The 25306-nt window shown below is 48.3% G+C and overlaps 1 protein-coding gene across 3 annotated transcripts in view; it reads right to left on the bottom strand.

Annotated features, from left to right (window-relative positions):
* The window catches only part of IFT140 (intraflagellar transport 140), a 166325-nt gene that overhangs the window by 115985 nt on the left and 25034 nt on the right, over positions 1-25306 (bottom strand). For all 3 annotated transcript variants that reach the window (XM_067551424.1, XM_067551425.1, XM_067551423.1), the window contains 6 exons: positions 8709-8800; positions 7377-7483; positions 6702-6850; positions 3013-3216; positions 2436-2508; positions 746-837 (listed from right to left, as the gene is read on the bottom strand). In XM_067551424.1, the coding sequence (XP_067407525.1) occupies positions 746-837; positions 2436-2508; positions 3013-3216; positions 6702-6850; positions 7377-7483; positions 8709-8800 (717 nt within the window). The remainder of the gene's footprint in view (positions 1-745; positions 838-2435; positions 2509-3012; positions 3217-6701; positions 6851-7376; positions 7484-8708; positions 8801-25306) is intronic.

Genomic DNA, 25306 nt, shown 5'->3' with positions numbered 1-25306 from the left:
AAAATGTACGTGGGGATACAAACAAGTGTATGTATGCTTGCATAAAGCATGCAGTTACATATGCATAAATACTGACTGTAGAAGCACACACCCATTTGCATGCACATTTATCCATTCTGGGCATGCGACAATATTTTGCATGTGCATTTACCTACTTCTGCCCATGTATATGTTTTACGTATGGAATTTTTACACTTTTTAAAAACTGTGGCCCTTACAAAGTTCATTTGTCTATTGTTATTGTTCCTTATTATTTAGATTGCAGTAGTACCCCAACATGCTATGTGTTTTGTAATACAGAAAATGACACAGGCCCTTCAGCCAAAACTTTCAATAACACATTTTTCTTCCTATGCCAAGGGTGGAGGTGCTACATTTATTGAACTCCAATCTGTATTTTTTTCAACCATAAATACAAAACCTGACCTCTGAGAGGGATGAGAGATAACTGGTTAGTCTCAACCCTATATGTCACTGCCCCTCTTGGTGGGCAAGAAAGGGGTTCTTGAGTGATCACTGTGGCCAGCACCCTGAACGTCAAGAATATATGCACTCTTATCTGGGTTTGATTAGCCTCAGGTTCTGACCTGAGGAGAAACTAGACAGAAAAAAACATGCTGTGAGTCAAATACATGCAGCAGGGTAAACCCACTAAGTACTTTGAACCTTAATTTGAATCCAGCACCTCAGTGATGTATTATTAACTATCCCATGGCTCTACCAGTCCTTGGCCAGCAATACTCACCTGCCAGGTCCGAACCTGAACCCGATTTGGCTCAACTGTGTAAATGCTTTCCTCATGCATAGCCAGCACTGGAGAATCACACGGGAAAGAACCTGGAATATTCACAAGACTGCCACCATCATTACCGTGAACTGCTACATGCAATTAATCGAAGTAAAGCATTCTGTCCAGAAAGCTCTCTCATTCAGTCCAAATCATGAAGTGATTAGTCCCTGAAGTGGTCTCAAGAAAGCAGTTTGCATTGACAGCAGGTCATTTCCATCTCACAACAAATCTGTTCTTCAATCATTCTGTGACAGTTCCCAGAATACTCTCCACCCGCCTCCTCCCCATCTGTCCTTTGTGCTGGTTTCTTGTCAGGAACTACATCCACAGTACGAAATTATAACTCAGACCGAAGGCACTTTGTACATTCTGTTCATACGGGAGGGGAGGCAGAGAGAAGGAAATTGACCAGCCCCAGTTTTATAGTCAGATGACATGATGCCACTACAACTGGGAAGTTGTAAATGAGGGTGTGACAGAACTGGAATTGCTTTGGAACAATCTTTGAATACTGAATATTGATCTGGCTATTGGGATAGTTACTGTATGAATATGTTGGTTTAGTAACAGGAAGGATTGTAAGGACAAAACAAGCTGGAAGGGAAGAAGAATAGCTCAAGATAAGCCACTTCTGTGTAAATAACTGAGGGTTGTTTAGAAAAAATGCCTGAACTATTGGCCTTGAAAAGTCTAGCCAGCCTACAGACCTGGTTACAGCCAGAACCATCAAGGCCTGGGAATTAGAAGATCAAAAGGACTAGCGCAGTTTAAAAAGACACTCTCTCTCCCTAGAGAGGAGGTAGTGGTTGGAGAGCTGTTTGAGGGCATGGGAAGCAGACTGACAAAAAGACCCCACTGGAAGGTCTGAAGAAGCTAGGCCTGCCTAGCTCATCATCACAGGATAGTAGGACTTGAGGTAAGACAGACATGCAGGTAAACTGTCATTTTAAAATCCTTTTACTTTAAATACTTTGTTCCTACTGTTAAAATAAGCAATTCTTGGCCAGTTAAGAAGGCTGTTTAGTAACATACTCCCGAAGGGAAAAATCACAGTTGGATCTGTCCAATTAGTCAGTGCTCAGATACCGTGGCGATGAGCACAGATTAGGACCCTAAATAGAGTAGGGGAAGCACAGCTGATGCACAGGGCACTGTAGCCAGAGCCCAGTCTAAGAGGGAGAATTGCAGAATTCCACCTCAGGAGAGGATGAAGATATTGAACAAAACTGGCCAGAGAGCTCTCCCGCCAACATACTAAAACCACCTAAATGAGTGGTGGTGGCTATGTCGGCGTGCGATGCTCTCCCGTTGACATAGCGCTGTCCACACAAGCACTTTTGTTGGAAAACTTATGTCACTCAGGGATGTGTTTTTCCACACCCCTGAGCGACAAAAGTTTTGCCAGCATAAGTGCTAGTGTAGACCAGGCCTTAGTTTTCTATTCTGTAAAATAGGAACACTACTTTAGTGAACTTCAGGGAACACAGGAGTGTTGTAAGGGCTAATTAGTGCTTGTAAAGTTCTGAACTGCAAAGTATGATTACTAAAGTCTAACAGTTATCGGGGTTCAGTGAATATATAATTTTGGGGGGATTCACCACCCTTATACATGCTCTCCTGTGAGCTCTCTCTTGTGAAGTCCTACCTGCATTTCGTAAAGTGGCTCCTGAACATTCAAAGACAGAGACTTGCTTCCCATTCCAGAACACTACCGCATCCTGAAATAGCCACAGAAAAGTTACAAAGCAATCAGGTTTCTGATGGAAAGATGTATGAAGTCCCTGAAAAAATTTGTAACTAAATGTAGTGCCAATCTAGTAATGTTGCTAAAATCCTTTTCATTCAAAATCCCATTTAGATTCTATGCTATATTCATTTCTGTGCATGAACAAACAATAATGGAATAAACTTTCCATCACAGCTAACACCTCATACCTTCGTCTATATATCTGCTTTGTTGTCCAATACCCAGCGGTGAGTAACCAGGGAGCTATTAATGAATAAGTGTGCTGCCTGGAAATCATCTCCACTGGAATGTGCCTGTCACAGCAGTGGCGCTATTTTCCATCAACACACATTTATTTCATAAGCAACTAAAATACAAGGAAGGGAGAATCTGAGACGAGTTAGATAAATGGTGTTGGAAACCTTGGATCCCATCTCTGAAATAACTGAATAACATTAACTACACACTGCCCACAACAGCTGGGGTGGTGACTTACCTTAGTGGCAAAAACTCCATTAACGTGCATGTCAATGCGGAGGCTGTGCATGGCTCCTGTACTGAAGAAAGTCACATTAAACAGATTTGGGGACACTTGCACAACTGCCACCTGCTGGTGGAAATGAGATGACATGGCCTGCTCACTGAGGATCACCACAGAGCTGATGTTGTTCACTGCCAATAGGTTTTTCCTGGAGCCCCACTACACACAGCAGAGAGAGAGAGAAAAAGACAACACACTTTCATCAGAGATTTTTGAAACACTGTAATTTAGAGGGGCCTCAGTTACAGCTAGTGTCTCGGGGTGGGAAGGGAGCGGGGGTACACATAGCATACATACAATCTCAACATGAAATACACTGAATACAATCTCAACATGAAATCCTGGTTTCTGAACTCAGCCATAGTCAAGAGGTTGCATATGCACCCATACTTCTTCAGGGTATGCTCTAGCCACATTTTCACCCATACTCCTTCAGGGTACATGGAGGAGCCTGTTTTAAACAATTACCTCTTTTCACAGACCCCCATGTCACTCTTGCGCCATCTTGCATTCAGTATTGTTAGAGAGAGAGATTACTTTGTTCCTATAAAATCAAGATGTATATGTGAAGTTCTGTTCCATGACAAATCATTTCTTCTTTGACTATCCAAAGTCCTATTTGCAGTTTTCCTAAAATTTCACCTAGAGTTGGTTGAAATATTTCAGATGAAAAATGAAGTTTCAGCCCAAAAATTTTTTTCAGGACTTAGATGCTAGGCCGCAGCAGTGGAGAACGAGGCAGTGGCAGTCTCCCTAATGCCCTTAACCCAATGGATAGCGCCCTCACCTGGGATGTGGAAGATCTGGGTCCAATTCCCCCTCTACCTGATATGGAGAAGGGATATGAACCTTGCAAGAGAGTGCCCTAGCCACTGGACTAGCCACTGGACTGATTGTGGGGTTATTAACCACATATCTTTGAAACGTATGATAATTCCATTAATGCTCCACAGATATTACAGAGCTCGCAGGTTGCCTAGCTGGGACTCATGTGGGGATTAGAAACTCTGTTAGAGTAGACACGCTAATAGGTTAGGATAAATCGTAGAGTCTGTAAATGCTGCAGAAACAGAAGCACCCTTGGGCTCCAGAAACTGTGCTGCAGAACTTGTAAGTTCTATAAGTTTCTGAGACACGGCGAGTCTCCATAGCTCCTGCATTTCACTGGGATTTTGGAACTACTGGTAGAACATTTTAATTTTCAGATTTTCGGGTGTTTGATTTTTAATCGTAACACTGAATTTCAAACATTTGGAGTGTTTCTATGACTACACCATTCAAATAACATTGATTTAAATAGCTGAATATGGTGGTAATAGTACTGTAACCAAATCTGTGATCTGGAAAATAAGGCTAAATTATAGGCTTAATTATTTTTCATTTTTATTTCTGAAGGTACTATATTAACAGCACTGGCTCATGATTGATAGCTACCATACTCCAGCATAAATGAACTGGATAATATTTCCCATCTACCTCTCTTCACAAACCACTGGGCTGGGTTGTAACAAGTTAAAAGATTAGTCTGGCCAGAAGCCAAACTCAGTTGATATTGACCTTTGGTCTCAATATATTGTTATGTCTTTCTGTCTTGTCTGGGATTTTTCATGGAAAGGTGGGTAAAAACCTTTAGGAGGAATTATCTGAGGATTCCAAAAGTAACAATTTTTAAAAGCACCTACTATACGTTTTTATTCTGCAAAGTAGGGATTAGTATAGAAAACTGAAATGTTCATAAATAAAGTTGTTTTTACAAACTGAGATGGAAATACTGTGATTTTTGATGAAAGAGCAAACAAAAGCATTGCCAGATAACAAATGATGGGAACATGAAAGATATTTCTGGACAGTGTTCCATATCCTATTATCTGAAAAAATATCTGAACTATCAAATGGACATAAACTTTATCTGTAATATTCAACTCTCTTCCATTCGCTCACTTATTAGCAGATGGATGACACACTTATGGCACTGACAACTTCCTAGATCCTGGACCTTCTGTCACTATAATGTCTTAACAAAAGATTTGCATTCTTAACTTGTAAGCTGTTTCGCAGCTGTATGTTTGGATATAGAAAACATAGCTGGGACATGCCCACTGATCTAGTTCTTGCCTGGAGCATACAAGTGCCATTGCTATTATTTATGTTATATGCCTTCCATTCCAATGTGAAACAAGAATAAAGAAATCTCAGACCTCTACCTGCAAAGAGGCAAATACATTCATGACTGGACTCACCCACCCCTTCCCAAACAAGAAAAAAGGGGGGAGAGGGAGCTGATCCTCCCAAGTTTAACAGAGCAACAAAATAATAATATATATTAAAGTTGTTATAACTGTAAAAAATAAAAATAAAAAGGTATACATTTGAAAACTGAAGGCTGAAAAAATATCACAGAAGGATCTAAAAGCAAAAGCTCTCCTGGGCCAGAAAGCCAGATGAAGATGCTGAACCAAATGGATTTCCTCAAATAAATAAAAATAGAGATGTTTGGGTTGAGGACAATGGTGACTTAAATCCACTAATAGATCAATCCCCCTTTATTAGATGGTGTATACCTAATTGCTCTCAAGAGCTTTACACTAGACAGCATCCCAACCCTGCCAAGTACAGGAGCAGAAAACACACAAATGAGGAAAATCCAGCTGAATACTTTGCTTTTTTTAAGAAATTCATTTAATGCAAGGGCTTATCCACACTTGGAAATTTACCAAAACAGCTGTTCCAGTATAATTATTCCAGAATAGCTATTTCAGTATAAGTGCCCACGTGGACATTCTCATTCCAGAATAAGAATGTCCACATGGGGACTTATACTGAAATAACAATTCTGTAATAGCTATTTTGGCAAATTTGTAAGTTTATGTTTCAACATTTGCTTTAGGATGAAGTAATTTTAAGGCATTGCAGCATGAGAAATTATAAACATTTTCAGAGATTTTCCTCTTAATATCTGGAGTCTTCATTTGGGCTCTTTGCCTCCAATTTAGAGAGGAAGGATGGTTCTATGATCAAATCACACAAACTGGGAGTCAGTATGCCAAGTTCTCCTAGATCTGTCCCTGATTTACTGTGCAACCCTGGGCATAGCACCTATGCTCTGATTTTTAAAAAGTATTTCGGCATTGCTGGGCTCAGTGATGTAACACCTAACTGATATAGGAGTCTAATGCTCATTTTCAAAAGGGATCTAGACACTCAGGAGCCAAAATCCCACTGACAGTCTATGGGATTTAGCCTCCTAAGCACCTAGATCCATTCTGAAAATGTGTAGGTTCCTAAATCAGTTAGGCATTGCAACACTGAGCACAGCAGCACCTCAATACCTTTAACAATCAGGGCCTTAGTTTCTGCACCAGTTTGCACAGCTTTACAAAGGGGATAATACCTACCAGTGTCACAAAAAGACAGTGTTAATTTATTGTTTGTAAAGTGCTATAAGAACCTCAGAGGGCAAGTGCCACAGAAATGCAAATGATTATATTTCAGAGGCCAGCATGTCTGACACCCTTCTCTTCCCAATTCTAATATTTGGAAACAGAGACGATATAGGGAATATGCAGAGTATTAGAAGGATTTACCAACTCCTTCCTCTGACAGCAAACAATCCTAAAGGCAAAAGGAATATTTTTCTGATTTACCTTTATCTGAGTAATATTCCCCTCGAGCTCTGTAGGAGTCTGAAGCTTCCATCTGTCCTTGCCCTCCAATGCCCATGTGCTCTGATTGGACACTGATGCTTTCTTCCACATAGCTATTCTCCCTTTGTTGGTACCAGCTGCTAGGAGACCTGCCATTAATAAAGTTGTTATATATTTCAAATCAAGTTCAGAAAAAATACAAACATTAAATGAGTTAAAAATAGCCAAAATCTAGTTTTATTTGTAATCCAACAGTCAGAGTTGTGCTCATGAAAATAAAAGTCTTGTAATACTAAAGACAGGCACCATGCAGCAATCCCCATACAACTCTGCCAATGCCTCTCCATCCTGACTAGATACCAACAACCCAGTCCTGAACCTCCCTTGAGGAGAGACTGCAAGAAGTATCACATGGCTATAGGAGGGGTAAGGTCCCTTCTGTGCTACAAGATGGAACTGTGCTTTAACTGAGTCAGGTGATAACCTTAGTTTAATCATGTACACTTGGATGGTGTCTTCACAGTACATTTGTTACTACTGAAAAGTATCCTCCTAGACACAGTAACTATAACATATAATCTATAACTGTACTAGAATTGCTGCAGTGCATCAAAGGCAGCCATTTCACAACACAGTTTATGAGCTAAGGATCACAGTTCCCAAAGGGTTTCTTACCTTTCACAGTGCAGTAAGAGACACAGTTTACACATTCTCCTGCCTCAAAGCCAAGCTGCACATCTGGAAAGAGCACATAGTTCTCACTCCGCTCCAAATCCCAGAACCTAAGTGCACAGAAAACAAGGGGCTTTGAACAAGTGATATCCTTCCAGATGTCTCACCGAAGAGAGTCAATGGGATACAATGCAAGACACAAATTTTCTATTGCTGGAATGCCCAGATCATTTCATTTTAAAATGAAATGTCTATGGAATGTGCAGAAGCCACTTATTAACTTTTTCCTTTAACTTATGATTTACTCTGTTTTCTGATACCATGTATGAAAAAAGATTTAGAAACAAACTGACTTACTTATACAGATATACTTGAATATCACTTTACTCCCTAGCTCATCATTCTCCATCTTTTTAAAAATGCTCCTCATCACCATTAACTGCCCTTTAAAGTCAAGTAGGATTTTCTGGAACAAATGCATTCTCTGACAATTAGAAAATGGTGCTGAGTCTTTTCAACCAATCTCCCAAAATTAATCAGGTGACTGACAGTGGCTGATCATACCAGCAATCCCCTATGTTCACCTCTTGTGCTGCTGAACATACATGCCCCATCTTGGCATTCCATTGATATCAATGAAAACCAAATATAAAGAAGTAATACAGAAGTTAAAGAAGGACCCAGCTGCAATCAGGTTAGAAATCCAAAGGAAAGAGCACATATTCTTAAAATACAAATAAATAAAAGCACATAGAATATTTCAACATAGTAGTAAAGTAAAGCACCACCCTTGTTTCAAAGATATAAGCATCACAGCACTTCTGTTATCCTAGGCTGGAGGAGAGAATTCATGATAGGAGGGCACAAGAGTTTTTTCTTCCACTGTTGATGCTAATGCTGCCATAAGAATCAGCCAACAGATTGGGAAGAACAATGAACTGGCCCTCCACTCCCTGCACAAAGTCAAAGGATTCTACTTTGAGAGAGATTCTCCAGAGAAAGAAATAGACACAGGCAAATGAAGCCTGCATTTTGGGAGGAAAAAGGTCAAATGATATCAGAGAATAAAATATGGATCCCATGGAAGAAAGGAAAGCATGTGAAGACTTTTAGGATTCAACTATACAAGACAGGCTTCAACTCACTGTTTTTTATCTTGTTCTTTGAAATAATTAGATAGAAAATTAATATTGTCTGTTTGTATCTTAGATTAATTAATATGAATGCAAAGGCACTCTAGAGTTAGCTGAATCTTTGGTCCACTGCTGAACAAGATTCTTCCAGCTGGCAAGTCTCTTATGTCTTAAGAGTGTGCTTTCACAGTCAAATTCTTACCTGAGAACTGTCTCACCAATCGCTGTAACAAGAAGGCTACAGTCGATTAAAATAATGTCTGCAGAGTGACCTATCTTTCCACTCAACTTCACCTGTTAACAAAAAAATAAAACAAATCATCAGTTAGAAAGGACATAACTGAAAAACAGCAGGTGTTAGTACTGCATACCTGAGTTGCAAAGCAGGAACGTAGGAATTATATTGGACTATGGCCATAGACCATCTAGTCTAATATCCTGTTTCTGACAGTGGCCAGCACCAGATGCTTCAGAGAAAGATGAAAAACCTCGCCTCAGGTAGTTGTGGGATAATCTGTCTCTTAAAGTAGGTCTCCTCCCAATCCCTAATAGTTAAACAGTAGTTAAAATTCTAAAGAATAAGATTTAATATCTATTTGAAAATTTGTTTGGATTAACTATTTTATATTCTAGATATACATATAAATGTCCAAACCCTGTCTGAATCTTGCTTAATTTTTTTAAAATAGCTTTTCAAAAGCAATAGTCTCTAATGGTTCAATCCACTGAAAAAATGTGCATTAGTTTCCATGGTCATAACTGTGGCAGTGACATAGGATATAAAAAACAGGGTTATTTCCCCAACAGCACTTATTTCTGCATAAGATAAGGCTTGCAAAGTGGCCATGTGTGCTGTGATGTGATAAGCAGTACATACTACAGATATTCACAATACAGAATCGTTTGCAACAAGGAAGACCCTGAAATCATCTCCTATCAAGTAAAAACAGATCATATTAGTTATGGGCTCTCCCTCCACAAGCCATTTGTTACATTTTTATTTTTAAAAGGACCGGTGTACATTTTTAATGGTCCCATTTTTGTAATATTCAGAGCAGCTATTTCACAACAATTCTACTATAGCCGCTGCAGAATTCATGGTATATACAGAAAACAAAGGGTTGTCTATCATTGTAAGTCTGTCGTAGAATCATAGAAGATTAGGGTTGAAAGGGACCTCAGGAGGTCATCTAGTCCAACCACCTGCTCAAAGTAGGACCAACCCCTATTAAACCATCCCAGACAGGGCTTTGTCAAGCCAGGCCTTAAAAACCTCCAAGGATGGAGATTCCACCACCTCCCTAAGTAACCCATTCCAGCGCTTCACCACCTTCTTAATGAAAAACTTTTTCCTAATATCCAACCTAGACCTCCCCCCCTGCAACTTGAGACCATTGCTCCTAGTTCTGTCATCTACCACCACTGAGAACAGCCTAGCTCCATTCTCCCTGGAACCCCCTTTCAGGTAGCTAAAGACTGCTATCAAATTCCCCCCTCATTCTTTTCTTCTGCACACTAAACAAGCCTAGTTCCTTCAGCCTCTCCTTATAAGTCAATGTCAATGATCTTTCCTGAGCTACTGTAATAGCAATTCAGAGTGAAAGAGGACAGGGAAAAAGGGTTCCTATGACTAAAGAGATCCGGTGACTGCATATCTGAGATGTGGGAGACCTATATTTTTATATAAACGTACAGATTATTGCTAAGTATCACACAATCTTGCCTTTATCTAAGGCTTTGTCTACAATGAGATCTTGCTCTGATTCCAGCCACTAGTTGCACTTGTACAGCTAAACAGGGCCCTCACATGGGGGTGAAAAGGGTACACATTATCAGGGCCCGGCCAGGCTGCAGTATATACTGGCAAAGCTACTATTTATACAGATGCACGGGCTGACTGGCCATCTGGCAGTTCTGGCAAATGCCAGAGCAGCTGGTGCACTCAAGGACTGGTGGGCTGGTCGGCCCACCACGGAAGCCTTTCATCAGGCCCTCCAGCTGGGCCTGGCTGGAGGCAGCAGCAGGTGCCCCCTCCCGACCCCAGCCATTCCCCCTGCCCCTCTCGCACCACAAGACCCCAGCGGCGCCCTGGCCAGAGCATGGTGGCTGCTCCCCTCTTCCGGCCCCTCTCTCACCACATGGGCCCAGTGGCGCCCTGGCTGGAGTGCGGCAGCTGCTTGTCTTTCCCTTCCGGCCCTGCCCCTCTCCCACCACGTGGGCCCAGCAGCACCCTGGCCGGTGTGCTTTAAATGCCAGGGCCGATTTTTAGTCCCAGTCCATCACTGTACAGGTGGAGCTAACACTGGTGTTTCAAAGAGGAGTAAGCTCCATCACTACTAATAGCAAATCTGTTTGAGTTTACTCCTGCATGAAAGCTGGAGGGGCAGGGTAGCACAAATGAAATTATACCAATGACTGCAAAACTCTGATGACGGCAAAGCCATAAAGCAGCAAAAAAGGTCAATTCTGGTTTCCACTGAAAGTCACCTTTAAAAGCCTTCAGCAGTGCTTAGTCAATTCCCTTAATAGTTCTCCTTTCTTGTGCTTCCCTCTCTTGCCCCATCCTTGCCTCTTCCTCTTTTGTTCATTATGGAGAGCCTCATTAATGCTTAATGGGAAAAAATTACAGGAGGAAGAAGAGAGGGAGATCAGGGCAGCAATCAATCAATGACGAGAAAAGAGGAGGAAGAAACAAGAAGAGAAACTGGAAATTTGTGGGGGGGTTATTGTGAGGGTTTTTTTTTTAATTAAACCTTCTGTCTCCTTGCTAAAAGTTATCCATCTGGCACCCATCACTGAAGTATCTGAGTGTCTGCAAGACACAAAGCAATACATTCAAGTACACAGACAGACCAAAGGGAAAAAATCCCCTGCTGTCAGCAGTTTTACTAGTCAGCTTGGAAACTAGGACTTGATCATGTGTAAGAAGACATGTGCAAAGAAATGGTTCTTGCAGCTTTGCCTAAAAAACAGCCCCAGCTACAGATTGGCATAAGAAATAAAATTCAGACTTGAATTCAGATTCCAAACTCCCGCAAAGTTCAGGCATCTGGAAATACGGAAGCCAGGGGGGAGGGCATTTTTTTCCAGACAGAACCATTACTTACCTCGTAACTGTTGTTCTTCAAGATGTGTTGCTCATGTCCATTCCCAATTAGGTGTGTGCGCCACATGCACTGGTGCCAGAAGTTTTTCCCCTAGTGGTACCCGAAGGGCCAGCTACAGCACCCTCTGCAGTGCCGCGTGAGGCATTGCTGGCCCCCCTCCTTCTCAGTTCCTTCTTACCAGAACTCCAACTGAGGGGAAGATGGGAGGATTGTGGAATGAGGAACACATCTTGAAAAACAACAGTTACGAGGCAAATAACTGTTCTTTCTTCTTTGAGTGCTTGCCCATGTTCACTCCCAATTAGGTGATTTACCAGCTGTATCCCTGGAGGTGGGTAGGAGTTTACAGACGTGCCTTCAGCAACACTGCCCTGCCAAACCTGGCAGTGTCCAGGACATGCTGCGTGATGGCATAATGGAACATAAAGGTATGCACTGAGGAACAAGTAGCAGCTCTACAGATGTCCTGTATGGGGAAGTGCTCCAGGAAGGCCACTGAAGATGCTTGGGGCCTTGTGGAGTGGGACGTCATAGATGATGGGGGCGCAACTCCCACCTGCTCATAGCAGGCTTGAATATAGGCTGTAATCCCATTTGAGATCCATTGTGATGAAACCAGCCATCCCTTCATCCAGTCGGCAATTGCAACAAAGAGTTGCATGGACTGACGGAATGGCTTAGTCCTCTCTATGTAGAAAGCCGGAGCTCTCCTGACATCGAGAGTGTGAAGACATCTCTCCTCATTGGAAATGTGAGGCTTTGGAAAGAAGATTGGTAGGAAAATATCCTGGTTGACATGGAAATTGGAAATCACTTTTGGCAGGAAAGCCAGATGTGGCCGCAACTGGGCCTTATCCTTATAAAAAACTGCATAAGGGGGCTCAGAGGTCAAGGCTTTAATCTCCACGACCCGCCTCGCTGACATGATTGCCACCAGGAATACGACCTTCCAGGATAAGTGCATCAGGGAACAGGAAGCCAAGTACTCAAAGGGTGGCCCAGTGAGCTTGGAGAGAACAAGATTCAGATCCCATTGGGGAACTTGGTCATTTAGTAGTGGGAAGAGTTTTTCTGGCCTCTGAGGAATCTAGCTGATATTCCATGCAAGATGACTGTTTTCCCTTGTACAGGGGGGTGAAAAGCGAAATAGTTTTTGGTGGACCAGATAGTACAAGATCACCTGGATTTTGTTAGAGAAACACTGGTGGTGCTTCCACTTGGCCAGGTAAGATGCTCTGGTGGAAGGCTTTCTGCTGTTCAACAGAACCTGCGGGACCTATGCCGAACAGGATTGCTCTTCCAGACTCAGACACAGAGCGACCAAGCCTTGAGGTGCAGGGAGGCCAGATCCGGATGCAGCAGACAACCATGGTCCTGTGACAGAAGGTCCGACTGAGATGATAGTATCCAAACGCAGGTTACGGACAGACCAAGCAACATCCTGAACCAATGTTGATGTGGCCATGCCAGGGCCAACAAGATGACCAGTGCCTGTTTCTCTTCACTTTTATGAGGACCTTGTGAATCAATGTGATTGGTGGAAAGGCATACATGAGACTTCCCATCCAGGACAGGAGAAAGACACTAGTCAGAGAGCCTGCATCAAGTCTTGCAGGGAACAGAATCAGTTGCACTTCCTGTTCCACTTGGTGGCAAAAAGGTCTACTCAGGGAGTGCTCCATCTGTGGAAGATGCTCCTGGCCACCCCTGGGCGTAGAGAACACTCGTGGTGAGAGCAAAAGGATCTGCTGAGGCGGTCTGCTAATGTATTGCTGATCCTTTATAGGTGAACTACTTCCCGGTGAATGCTGTGGTTCACACAGAAGTTCCACAAGCGCAAGGTCTCCTGACAAAGGGCTGGGGATCGGGCCCCCGCCGCCTGTTGATATAATACATTGAAGCTGCATTGTCCGTGAGTACCTGAACAACCTTGTTGGAGAGCTGATGTAGGAACACCTCGCATGCCAGTCGAACTGCCCTGAGCTCCCTGACTTTGATATGTAAGGTTAGCTTGTCTCTGGTCCAAATACCTTGAATTCTGAGGGAATTAAGGTGAGCTCCCCATCACAGCTCCAAGGCATCTGAAACCAGTGATAATGTCAGCCAGGGGGCCGCAAAAGGGACCCCTGCCATTGTGTGACATGGATTCAGCCACCACTCAAGAGAGGTAAGAATCTGAGTAGGATCCGTAAGGATTGGGTTGCCAACCACATCTGGATAGGTCTGAGATGCAGTCTGGAGTACTGAACTACATAAGTGCAGGCTGCCATGTGACCTAGTAGGCTGAAGGCATACTCTTGCTGTCATGAGAGGGTGGCCTGATAAAACAAGGTTACTTACCAGTAACTGTTGTTCTTCGAGATGTGTTGCTCATATCCATTCCAATGTAGGTGTGTGCGCGCCCCGTGCACAGATTCCCGGAACTTTTTCCCTAGCAAGCCCCGCATGGCCAGCTCAGGCGCCCCCTGGAGTGCCGCGCTCATATCGCGGTATAAAGGGCGCTGCTGGCACAGCGGGTCCCCAGTCCCTTCTTTCTGCCAACTCCGACAGTGGGGACGGGGGGTGGGTTTGGAATGGATATGAGCAACACATCTCGAAGAACAACAGTTACTGGTAAGTAACCTTGTTTTCTTTCTTCGAGTGATTGCTCATATGCATTCCAATGTAGGTGATTGCGTAGCCGTACCTTGGAGGAGGGTAGGAGTTATCGGTGACCTGCTCTAGAAAGCACGGCTCTGCCGAACCCTGCATCCTCCCTCGCTTGTTCCACGATGGCGTAATGCGACGTGAACGTATGGACTGACGACCAGGTCGCTGCCCTGCAGATGTCCTGCAGGGGAACCCGCTCCAGAAAGGCTGCGGAAGAGGCCTGGGCCCTAGTGGAGTGTGCTCTCACCGGCCCTGGGAGGGGTACTCCCGCCTGCTCATAGCATGCTTTAATGCAGGCAGTAATCCACTTGGAGATGCGCTGGGTGGAGACAGGCAAGCCCTTCACAAGCTACGAAGAGCTGTGTCGACTTCCGGAAAGGCTTCGTCCTCTCGAGATAGAAGGCCAAGGCTCGCCTGACGTCCAGCGAATGTCCCCTCCGTTCCTCCTCCGACCCATGGGGTTTTGGAAAGAACACAGGAAGGAAAATGTCCTGGTTACAGTGGAACTGAGACACCACCTTAGGCATAAAAGCCGGGTGAGGTCTCAGCCGGACCTTATCCTTATAAAAAACTGTGTATGGGGGCTCCGAGGTTAACGCCCTCAGTTCGGAGACCCTTCTGGCCGAGGTGATAGCCACTAGGAAGGCCACCTTCCATGACAAAAGGAGAAGGGAGCATGTAGCCAAGGGCTCGAATGGGTGACCCATCAGCCCGTTGAGGACCAAGTTGAGGTCCCAGGGTGGCACCGGGTCCCGCACCTGAGGGAAAGTCCTCTCCACCCCCTTAAGGAACCTCACCGACATAGGGTGAGAAAACAGGGAGCGGCCCTCCATGGGCTGGTGGAAGGCCGAGATGGCCGCTAAGTGGACCTTGAGGGAGGCCAAAGCCAGGCCCTGCAGTTTAAGCTGCAGTAAGTACTCCAAGATGGCCTGTATAGGGGAGATGCCAGGGTGTAGCCCTCTCGCTTCTGCCCACCCCGAAAACCTCCGCCACTTAGCTTTGTATGTTGCTTGCGTGGACGGCTTCCTGCTGCCCAGGAGGACCTGTTGAACCTGCATGGAACAGGCTCTCTCTCCCTCCGTCAGCCACAAAGTCTCCAGGCGGTGAGGTGGAGGGAGGCCAGGTCGGGGTGCAACAATCTCCCATGGTCCTGGGAGATCAGGTCGCACCGTCTGGGTAGCGGAATTGGTTCGGTGATGGAGAGGTCGAGCAGCATGCTGTACCAATGCTGCCTCGGCCACGCTGGAGCAATCAGGATAATGTCCGCCCTGTCCCTCTTGATTTTGAGGAGGACTTGGGGCAGGAGCGGGACAGGGGGAAAAGCATACATTAATTCCCCTGTCCAGGGAACCAAAAAGGCATCGGACAGAGAGCCCGGCTCGCGACCCCTGAGCGAGCAAAACCTCGGGCATTTCCTGTTCTCCGCTGTAGCGAACAGGTCCAGACGGGGAGTACCCCACCGTTGGAAAAGGGAAGCCACTATGTCCTGGTGCAAGGACCATTCGTGGCGGGGAGAAAAAATTCTGCTGAGGCGGTCTGCCTCGCTGTTCCGTACCCCCGGGAGGTGAGAGGCAGATAAATGAAACCCGTGTCTCACCGCGAAGTCCCAGAGGTGAATGGCTTCCTGGCAAAGCGCCGAGGAGCGTGCCCCCCCCTGCCTGTTCATGTAGAACATGGCTGCCGTATTGTCCGTAAGGACTTGGACCACTCTGCCCCTGAGGAAGGGGAGGAAGGCCCTGCAGGCCAACCGGACCGCTCTGAGCTCGCGCACATTGATGTGCAGAGCTCTCTCCTCCGGTGACCAAAGTCCCTGGGTGCCCTGATCGTGAGAAATGTGGGCTCCCCATCCCCGATCGGATGCGTCTGTGATGAGCGTCACAGATGGGGTGAACTCTCTGAAGGGGACGCCCATCATCACTTCCCTGGGGTCCCTCCACCAATCGAGGGACGACAGCACCTGTGGGGGAACCAGGACCATTCTAGTTAGAGAATGCCTGTGTGGTACATACACCGAAGCCAACCACGCCTGGAGAGGTCTAAGCCTCAATCGGGCCAGTCTCACTACATATGTAGAAGCCGCCATATGTCCCAACAGCTGCAGGCAGTGCCTGGCTGTCGTCATGGGGGACAAATGGAGATCAGATATGATGGCTGCCATCGCCTCAAATCTTGCTTGAGGCAGGAAGGCTCTGGCCTGTACCGCATCTAGCCTGGCTCCAATAAACTCAATACATTGTACCGGAGTGAGAGTGGACTTTTGCTCATTGATAAGCAGCCCCAGTCTAGTGCACAAGTCGCGTGTGAGGAACAGACTATGTGACACATGGGAACTCGACCTCCCCCTAATTAACCAGTCATCCAGGTAGGGGAAGATTTGAACACCTTTACGGCGCAGGTGGGCTACCACCACAGCCATACACTTAGTAAAAACCCTAGGTGCTGAGGAGAGCCCAAAGGGTAGGGACCGAAACTGATAATGGCGTCCCACTACCACAAACCTCAAAAACCGCCTATGGGCCGGTAATATCGAGATGTGAAAGTATGCATCCTTTAAGTCAAGGGCGGCATACCAATCCCCTGGGTCAAGGACCGGAATGATTGTGGCGAGGGAGACCATACGAAACTTAACTCGCCTAATATACCTATTTAGGCCACGGAGGTCCAGAATGGGCCTAAGGCCTCCCCTCGCCTTGGGGATTAAGAAATACTTAGAATAAAAGCCCCTGCCCTCCTCGGCCAGTGGGACTTCCTCCACTGCCCCCAACGTGAGGAGCGACCCAATCTCCTGCACTAGGAGTTGAACCGAGGCCGGATCCCCAATGGGGGACAGTCTTGGGGGGTGTTGGGAGGGGAGGTTGTAAGCTGGAGGGCGTACCCCTTGGCAATCACCTCCAGGACCCAGCGGTCCGTAGTGATGGCTTCCCATTCTGAAAGGAAAGGGCGAAGCCTGTCCCCAAACGGCCGACCAGGATCCCAGAGAGAAGGAAGAGTACTACCCTCCTGCTCTGGGTCAAAAACGTTTATTAGACTGATTACCCCCTTTTGCAGGCCCCTGCTGGCCCCTCGCAGAGGACCCCTGGCGGCCTCCCCTGCTGGGACCGCGGTAGCGCTCACGACCCCTCCTCTGCTGGGGTGGTCGAGGAGCCGGCCTTGGCGGGGGCGGTGGTTGCCTTTGGGCCTGCGGTCTGGACTGCTGCCTGGAGGCCTGCGGAGTATACAACCCCAGAGACTTCAGGGTGGCCCGAGAGTCCTTGAGGGCGTGGAGCTTGTCGTCTGTCTGTTCCGAAAACAGACCCAGGCCATCAAACGGCAAGTCCTGGATAGCCTGCTGAACCTCCTGAGTGAGGACAGAGGCCTGAAGCCACGAACAGCGGCGCATCGCGACCGCCGAGGCCATTGCCCTACTGGCTGTGTCCGCCGCGTCACTAGCCGCCTGCAGCGCAGCCGTAGCCACCGCAGCTCCCTCATGCAGAACCGTGGAAAAATCCGCCTCCTGGTCAGGGGGCAGCTGGGAGGCGAACCTCTGCATCGAGGCCCACAGGTTCTTATTGTACTTCCCAAACAGGGCCTGGTGGTTCGCTACTCTAAACTGCAGCGCCGCAGTAGAGTAGACTTTCCTTCCGAACAAGTCCAGCTTACGGCCCTCCTTGTCCTTAGGGGTGCTACCCTGACCCCCCTGACGGTCCCTCTGGTTGGCTGCATCGACCACCAGAGAGCTGGGCACAGGGTGGCTGTACAGGAATTCGAAAGGTTCCTTTGGGACGTAATATTTTCGTTCCACCCCCTTGGAGGTGGAAGGCAGGGAGGAAGGGGTCTGCCAAAGCTTCCTCGCTATCTTCATGACATTGTCATGCACTGGCAAGGCCGCCCGGGAGGGTCCCAGAGAGCCCGAGGGCCCAAAGAGGGAGTCCTCCTCCTCGGACATGAGTTTAAACTCCATGCCCAAGTTCTCAGCAGCCCTCTTAAGGAGGTCTTGGTGGGCCCTGAAATCAAACAGGGGCCCTTTACGGTCCCTTGCCGTTGCCTCATCAGGTGAGGATGAGGAAGAGAAGGGTAGGGGTGCCGAAGAGGGTCCCTCCACTGGGTCCGAGTCCTCCGAACCCTGCTCATGAAACTTAGGGGCCGGGGGGACTGGGGGGGCCACCACAGATTGTAGTGACACCGAGCCCTGGGGCATAGAGGCGTTCCAGGGTCCCCAATATGGCCACTGCCAAGGTCCCTGGGGCCACCCCGCGGCCTGCAGGGAAGGCTGATGCAGCCGCACCGCCTTCTTGTCACCAGAGCCCCCCGTGCGTCGCTTATGTCACCGGCGCGTGGAGCGGTCCGATGAGGACGACGTGGACCGGTGCCGACGTCTGCGGTGCCGGCGGTAAGAGGAGGACGGGGACGACGACGACGACGCACCCGATCTGCCCCTGCGGCGGGAGGACTTGCGATGCCGCTTGCCCCCTCGAGACCGAGAGCGGTGCCGACGATGGCGACGCTGAGGGGAGTCCAGTCACCCCGATGTCGGTGCCGGTGCCATCACCGGTGCCGGTTGCAACGGTGCCATCACCGGTGCCGGGCCCATCGGTGCCGGAGCCGGCGCCGGGCCCATCGGTGCCGGAGCCGGCAGCAGTGCCGAAGCGGGCGTCGGTGCCGGGATCAGCGGTGCCGCCAGATGTGAGTCGCTGCCTCTCGAAACGACCGACAGTGACCTCGATCGGTGCCGGGACGGGCTCCGCACCATAGATCGTGAGCCCGAATTCCGGTCCCCGCTCAAATCGGAGCTGGATCTGCGGCTCCGGCGACGGACTCGGGACCGCCCACGGTGCCGCGGTGCCGAGTCGCTCGACGACCTGGAGTCGGAGCTCGGAGGGGAGCCGACGCTCTCCACCCTCCGTGACCGTCTGGCAGGAGACTTAGATTGGGAGCGTCTCCAACCACCGGGACCACCCAGTGCGGGTTTGCCCCGAGACGCAGGTCCCTTGTCCCTCGGCCGAGGGGGGGACGGAGGCGTGGGCAAGGCCATGAGGGCTCGTGCCGCAGTAAACGCCTCCGGCGTCGACGGCCCTTGCAGGTGCACTCCCCCACCCCCAGGAGTCGGGGCAGGCAGCCCGCGCGGAGACCACGGTGCCGGAGTAATCTCAACGGCTCTTGGCTGGGGCGTCTCCATACTCCCACCGCCCTGCGCGGGCCGGGGGGAGATCTTGGGTGCGGCCGAAGGTCGTGCCGTCTTCTTGGCCACTTTAGAGGCCCGCGGCGGTGCCGAAAGCGGTGCCGGTGGGGGGGCGCTCCGCACCGACGACACACTCGGTGCTGACGGAGACCGGGACGGCTCGGAAGCTGGACGGAGCGCCGACTCCATTAAAATCGCCTTAAGCCTCGCGTCTCGTTCTTTTTGGGTCCAAGGCTTAAAGGACTTACAAATTTTACACTTGTCTCGACGGTGTTCTTCGCCAAGGCACCGGAGACAGCGGTCATGCGGGTCACTAATAGGAAAGGCTTTAGTGCACAAAACACAGTTCTTAAAGCCTGTGGAACCCGGCATGACTCCCAGTAGAAAGGACCCCGTCCGGGGCTCTAACTTATCACTATAACTATAAACTAACTAACTCTATAACTACTACTATAACAACAAACTTTGAAAAACAGTCAAACAACTAGGGAATGAGCTACTTGCACACAGCAAGAGGCGATAGTTCCAGCAACCATCACAGGCGGAAAGAAGGAACTGGGGACCCGCGGTGCCAGCAGCGCCCTTTATACCGCGATATGAGCGCGGCACTCCAGGGGGCGCCTGAGCTGGCCATGCGGGGCTTGCTAGGGAAAAAGTTCCGGGAATCTGTGCACGGGCGCGCACACACCTACATTGGAATGCATATGAGCAATCACTCGAAGAGAGAACCGAGTTATTAGCTCCGATATAGCCTTGAACCTGACTTCTGGTAAGAGTGCTCTGGCTCGTGTGGAGTCTAGGACCATTCCAATAAATTCTATCTTCTGGACTCAAATATGTGTTGACTTTTGCTCGTTTATTAATAGGCCCAGCACTCGACAGGTGGTCCTGACCACCTCGATGCTGCACTAGACTTGCATTCTCAATCAGCCCCTGATGAGCCAATCATCCAGGTAAGGGCAGACGTATGCACCGTCGCCTGAGATTGACCGCTACCACCGCCATGCACTTGGTGAATATGCATGGCGCAGTTGAGAGGCCAAAGGGGAGCATCGTGCTGCATGACTACCATGAACCACCGAAACCTCCTGTGGTCCGGGAAAATAGAAATATGGAAATAGGCGTCCTTTAGGTCGAGGGCGGTTTACCAGTCTCCTGGATCCAGAGAAGGGATGATGGCGGCTTGAGAGATCATACGGAACTTTAACATATTGAAGTATCTGTTGAGGTCTTGCAAGTCCAGAATAGGTCTCAAGCCCCCTTTTGCCTTTGGAATCAGGAAGTAGCAGGCATAAAAACTTCTCCCCCTTAGCACTCGAGGAACCTCCTCCACTGCACCCACTTGCAAGCAGGCCTGCACCTCCTGGATGTGAAGTTGCTCATGACAGAGGTCCCTGAAGAGGGACGAGGAAGGAGGGCAAGGAGGTGGAAGTGAGGTAAACTGGAGGGTGTAGCCAGCAGCTACTGTATTCAAGAGCCAGCAGTCTGATGTTATGGTAGCCCAGGCCGGAAGGAAGGGGGTAAGGTGGAATGAAAATAATAGGGAGTCTGGATCCCGGGTAGTGGCTACCTCTTGTTCTGTTTGCCTCCTTGGTGGTGGAGGTGATTTGAGCCCGACTGGGGAGCAGTGGCCAATGAATGGCACTGGTGCCTCTTGAAACTCCTGTTCCTTCTTTTGTAGGGCTCTCCATGAGGTGGTCTCAGGAATCTCTGTGACTGTTGGGGCCTGAAGTGCTTCCTGGTGGATGACGGTATATACAGCCCCAGGGATCACAGCATCGCCCTTGAGTCTTTCAACGCATGTAGTCTGGCGTCAGTTTGGTCAGCGAACAGGGCTGTCCTTTCAAAGGGGAGGTCCTGTATGGACTGCTGAATCTCCACTGAAAGGCCAGATGAATGAAGCCCCAGGATTGGCTGCATCTGAGGCTGCTTGAAGGGAGGCTCTAGTGATCATTCTCCCTTCCTCCAGGATGGACTCAAACTCTTGGATGGACTGGAGGCTTGCAGCAGGGATTTGGAGAATTTACTGAAAGATTGCCAGATGTTGAAATGTTATCTTCCCAACAGTGCTTATTGGTTGGATACATGTAGTTGTAGGCTTACTGTTGAATAAACCTTGCATCCAAACAGATCAAGCTTTTTGGCCTTCTTATTTTTTGGGGTAGGAGCCATCTGGCCCTGCCTGTCTCTTTTGTTGGCAGCCACTACTACTAACAATCCTAAGGAGGGAGGAGTGTATAAATATTCGAACCCCTTATCAGGCATATAATATTTCTTTTCAGCCCACTTGGATGTGGGGGGCAGGGAAGCTGGGGTCTGCCACAGTGCCTTTGCCAGTTTCACTGCTCCTTCATGCACTGGGAGAGCCACCCTGGATGAAGCTGCCATTGCCAAGATGCCATATAGCTCGTCGGCGGGTTCCTTCACCTCTTCCACCTTGAGGTTTAGGTTCACTGCCATGCGCTTGAGCAGGGCCTGGTGGGCTTGAAAGTCATCTAGAAGGGCCATGGAGGGTTCCACCACCGCCTCTTCAGGAGAGGAAGAGGAGGAAGCTGGCAACTGCGGGGTCTTCTTCCCTGTCAGGGGGAGTTCCCTCTGGGCTCTCAATTGGTGCCTCTTCCTGGTCAGAGTGCACATTCAAGTCCGGTGCTGTGTCTTGGGTCACAGAAGACTGCAGCACCGATACCCCTACAAATGAGTGCACTTATGGGACCATGGTTTGGAGGAACCCCCATGGACTCCAGAACTGCCATGATCCCAGTCACTGACCTTGAAGCCATGCACCCATTGCTAACCCTGGGACAACCGGCCACTGGGTCTAAGGACTGCCCTCTTGGTAAGGTCACCTTGTCTCACTCCAAGTCCGAGGAGCTGCTCGGTGACTATTGGGATGCCGACACTGATTGCCCCTTTGCTGTGCTGCACGCACCTGTGCTCTGTTACCAGGGAGTGGTGCCGGGAGCCCCACGATCAGCTTTTGTCCTTTGTCCTCCTATAAGGACTTGGCAAGTGGGGCCAGGATTCTGGAGATCTGTGACAAGTCCACAGATCTGTGCCAAGGCTCCAGGGATCAGCGGTGCTCCAGGGGTCAGCATCATCACTCTGGAGACCAGCACCGGGTGTCTGGCGATCGAAGACGGGAACCCAACCTCTCACTGTGCGATTCCAGGGACCAGTACCACAGGTTTGGTGACCATTGGCACAATGGAGAGTGGTGCGTTGGGGATAGGGATTTCTGTGGGTGCCTCAGTGGGGGGTTTCCCCTTCAAAAAGCTTGCTGAGGACATGGGTGCCAGTTTCCGGTACAGAGGTCTCCCTTCCCTGGGTGTTGGTGGCATGGGGATCGCCAGAAGGTTCTTCATTGACTGGAATGCTTCAAGCATAGTGGGCACTGTCTGGTACTAAGGGCCCTTGCAGCTCCCTGGGGTTGGCGGTGGGCCTGGGACCGGGCTTGAAGTCTGGACTAGCATTGACCGCCTCAAGGCCTGCGGGGATGACTGGCCCAACACGGATCTCACTGGAACTCCCGTGTCCTTCCTATCTGTCTTTGGTGCCAGAAAGCGTTTCCGTTCGGCATGTGCTTTCTTTGATCTCTTCTTCGGCATCGGAGATGTTGATCAGTACCAGGGGAGCGCTGCACGTCGAAGCCGATGCGCTCGGCACCAAGTCAGACCGCGGTTCTGATGCAGGTCTGAGAGCTGATTCCATTAGAAGGGCTCTAAGTCTAATGTCCCGATCCTTTCAAATCCTGGGTTGGAAACTCCTGCAGATCTTACACTTCTCCCACAAATGAGCTTCTCCTAAGCACTTCAAGCAGTTTTGGTGCAGGTCACTCAATAGCATAGACTTCTTACAAGAAGTGCAGCGTTTAAAACCCAGAGACAGGGCATGCCCATTCCAGCATCCTCACAGGCAGTAAGAAGGGACTGAAATGGACAGTCAGCAGTGCCCTATATATGGGTGTATTTGCGTGCCTGTGCAGAGGCACCTACGGGTACCACTAGGGGAAAAATTTTCAGCACCAGTGCATGTGGCGCACACACCTAACTGGTAATGGACATGAGTAGGCACTCAAAAAAGAGCCATCATTACTCAGAATTAAGCTGTTTTAAATAAAGAGGAGTTAAAAGGAGCTGTAACAGCACTGTATTTTTAAACATGTAGCCTGGCTGAATGCTGCGGTTGGATAAAGCCACTCAAGTGGAACCTTATACAGTCCTTCATGAGTGGTTCCCTCAATTTCTGCAGAATTTCACATTAATTTTATTTTTATTATTTTTATATTTCCAGCCTTTGTGGTTGTAACAGGAGCATGAAACATTGTCCTGAATCTGCAGACAGAAACAAGAGCTCAAAGAAAGGTATGCAGTACATCCATTCTTCTTAATGGAATGACAAGGCTGGCAACTAATGGTGACAATATAACTGTCACCATTGTTAACTACTTTTTAATAAAAGCATCCAGTGATGCTGGGATTGTGAATATTTTAAGGAACTGCCCTATCTTTTCTTCCCCAATGAGATCCTTGCTCAAATAGTACTAAAAATTAGAGAATGGGAACAGTCTAAACCATTTGTTCATCCTTCTCACAACATTCTAGCAGAGAAACTGGGATTTTTAAAATGTTTGTTGGTTGTTGCATATATGTTACATATATCTCACCTGCAGACAGAGGGGAGATATGTTCAGGGTCTGTGCAGACAGATAAAGTACAGGAGACAAGAAAGTAGAGATGGGTGGACAAATGGGGGTGAATGGGTTACGGTGGGGGCAAGAATAAAAAAAAAAGTTGGGACAGAACACTGGACAACAACTAAAGGTCCCTCTTAAGGAGAGGAACAACTGGACCCAGATTCCAAGCAATTCCAGGGGAAAACTAACGATAAAACAGGAACGGAAGTGAGGGTTACAGGGTCAAAAGTAGGGAACTGGAGGGGGACAACGAGCACGGAACCTGGGACAGAGCCCATTGCTCCTCAAAGGTGTTCAGAGAGCCAGCAGATGCAGCCCAGAGGAACTCTGCCCGGATGTGTGATTGAAGGGAGGAGCGGAAATGGGCCGTGCAGTCGCAGAGCACCTTCCCTTCTAGCATCCTCCTCCTTTTAGAATAGATGGCTACCTTGTCCAGCAACACGAAGTGGTTGACAAGGAGGTGTCTGGACTTGGTGGGGCGTGTCCTCAGGAGATGCAGGGAAAAGTGCAGCCAGTACATAAGGAGAAGGTTCTGGAGGAGATGGAAAAGGGGCTGCAATCTGGCACACTCAAAGCAGATGTGCACCACGGTCTCCCTCACATTGCAGAAGGGCCAGCTCACTTCCCTTCAATGTACTGCAACAGACTGGGGACCAACTGGCTAGGCAGCAATTCTGCAGAAAAGGATCTGGGGGTTACAGTGGAAAAGAAGCTGGATATCAGTCAAGTGTTCCCTTGCTGCCAAGAGGGCTAACAGCATGTTGGGCTGCATTAGTAGAAGCATTGCCAGCAGATCAAGGGAAGTGATTATTCCCCTCTATTCGGCATTGGTGAGGCCACATTTGGAGTACAGTGTCCGATTCTGGGCTCCCCGCTACAGAAAAGATGTGGACAAATTGGAGAGGATCCAGAGGAGGGCAACAAAAATTATTAGGAGGCTGGAGCACATGACTTATGAAGAGAAGCTGAGGGAACTAGGCTTGTTTAGTCTGCAGAAGAGAAGAATGACGGGGGATTTGATAGCAGCCTTTAACTACCTGAAGGGGGGGTTCCAGGGAGGATGGAGCTAGGCTGTTCTCAATGGTGGCAGATGACAGAACAAGGAGCAATGGTCTCAAGTTGCAGTGGGGGAGGTCAAGGTTGGATATTACGAAAATCCTTTTCACTAGGAGGGTGGCGAAGCACCTGGGGAG

This window comes from Emydura macquarii, unplaced genomic scaffold, assembly GCF_026122565.2.
Source record: "Emydura macquarii macquarii isolate MOO-44397 ecotype Brisbane River unplaced genomic scaffold, CSIRO-AGI_Emac_v2 contig_1348, whole genome shotgun sequence".
Lineage (NCBI taxonomy): Eukaryota > Metazoa > Chordata > Testudines > Chelidae > Emydura > Emydura macquarii.
Note: the sequence above shows the minus strand (reverse complement) of the source record. Positions and strands in the feature narration are given on the sequence as shown.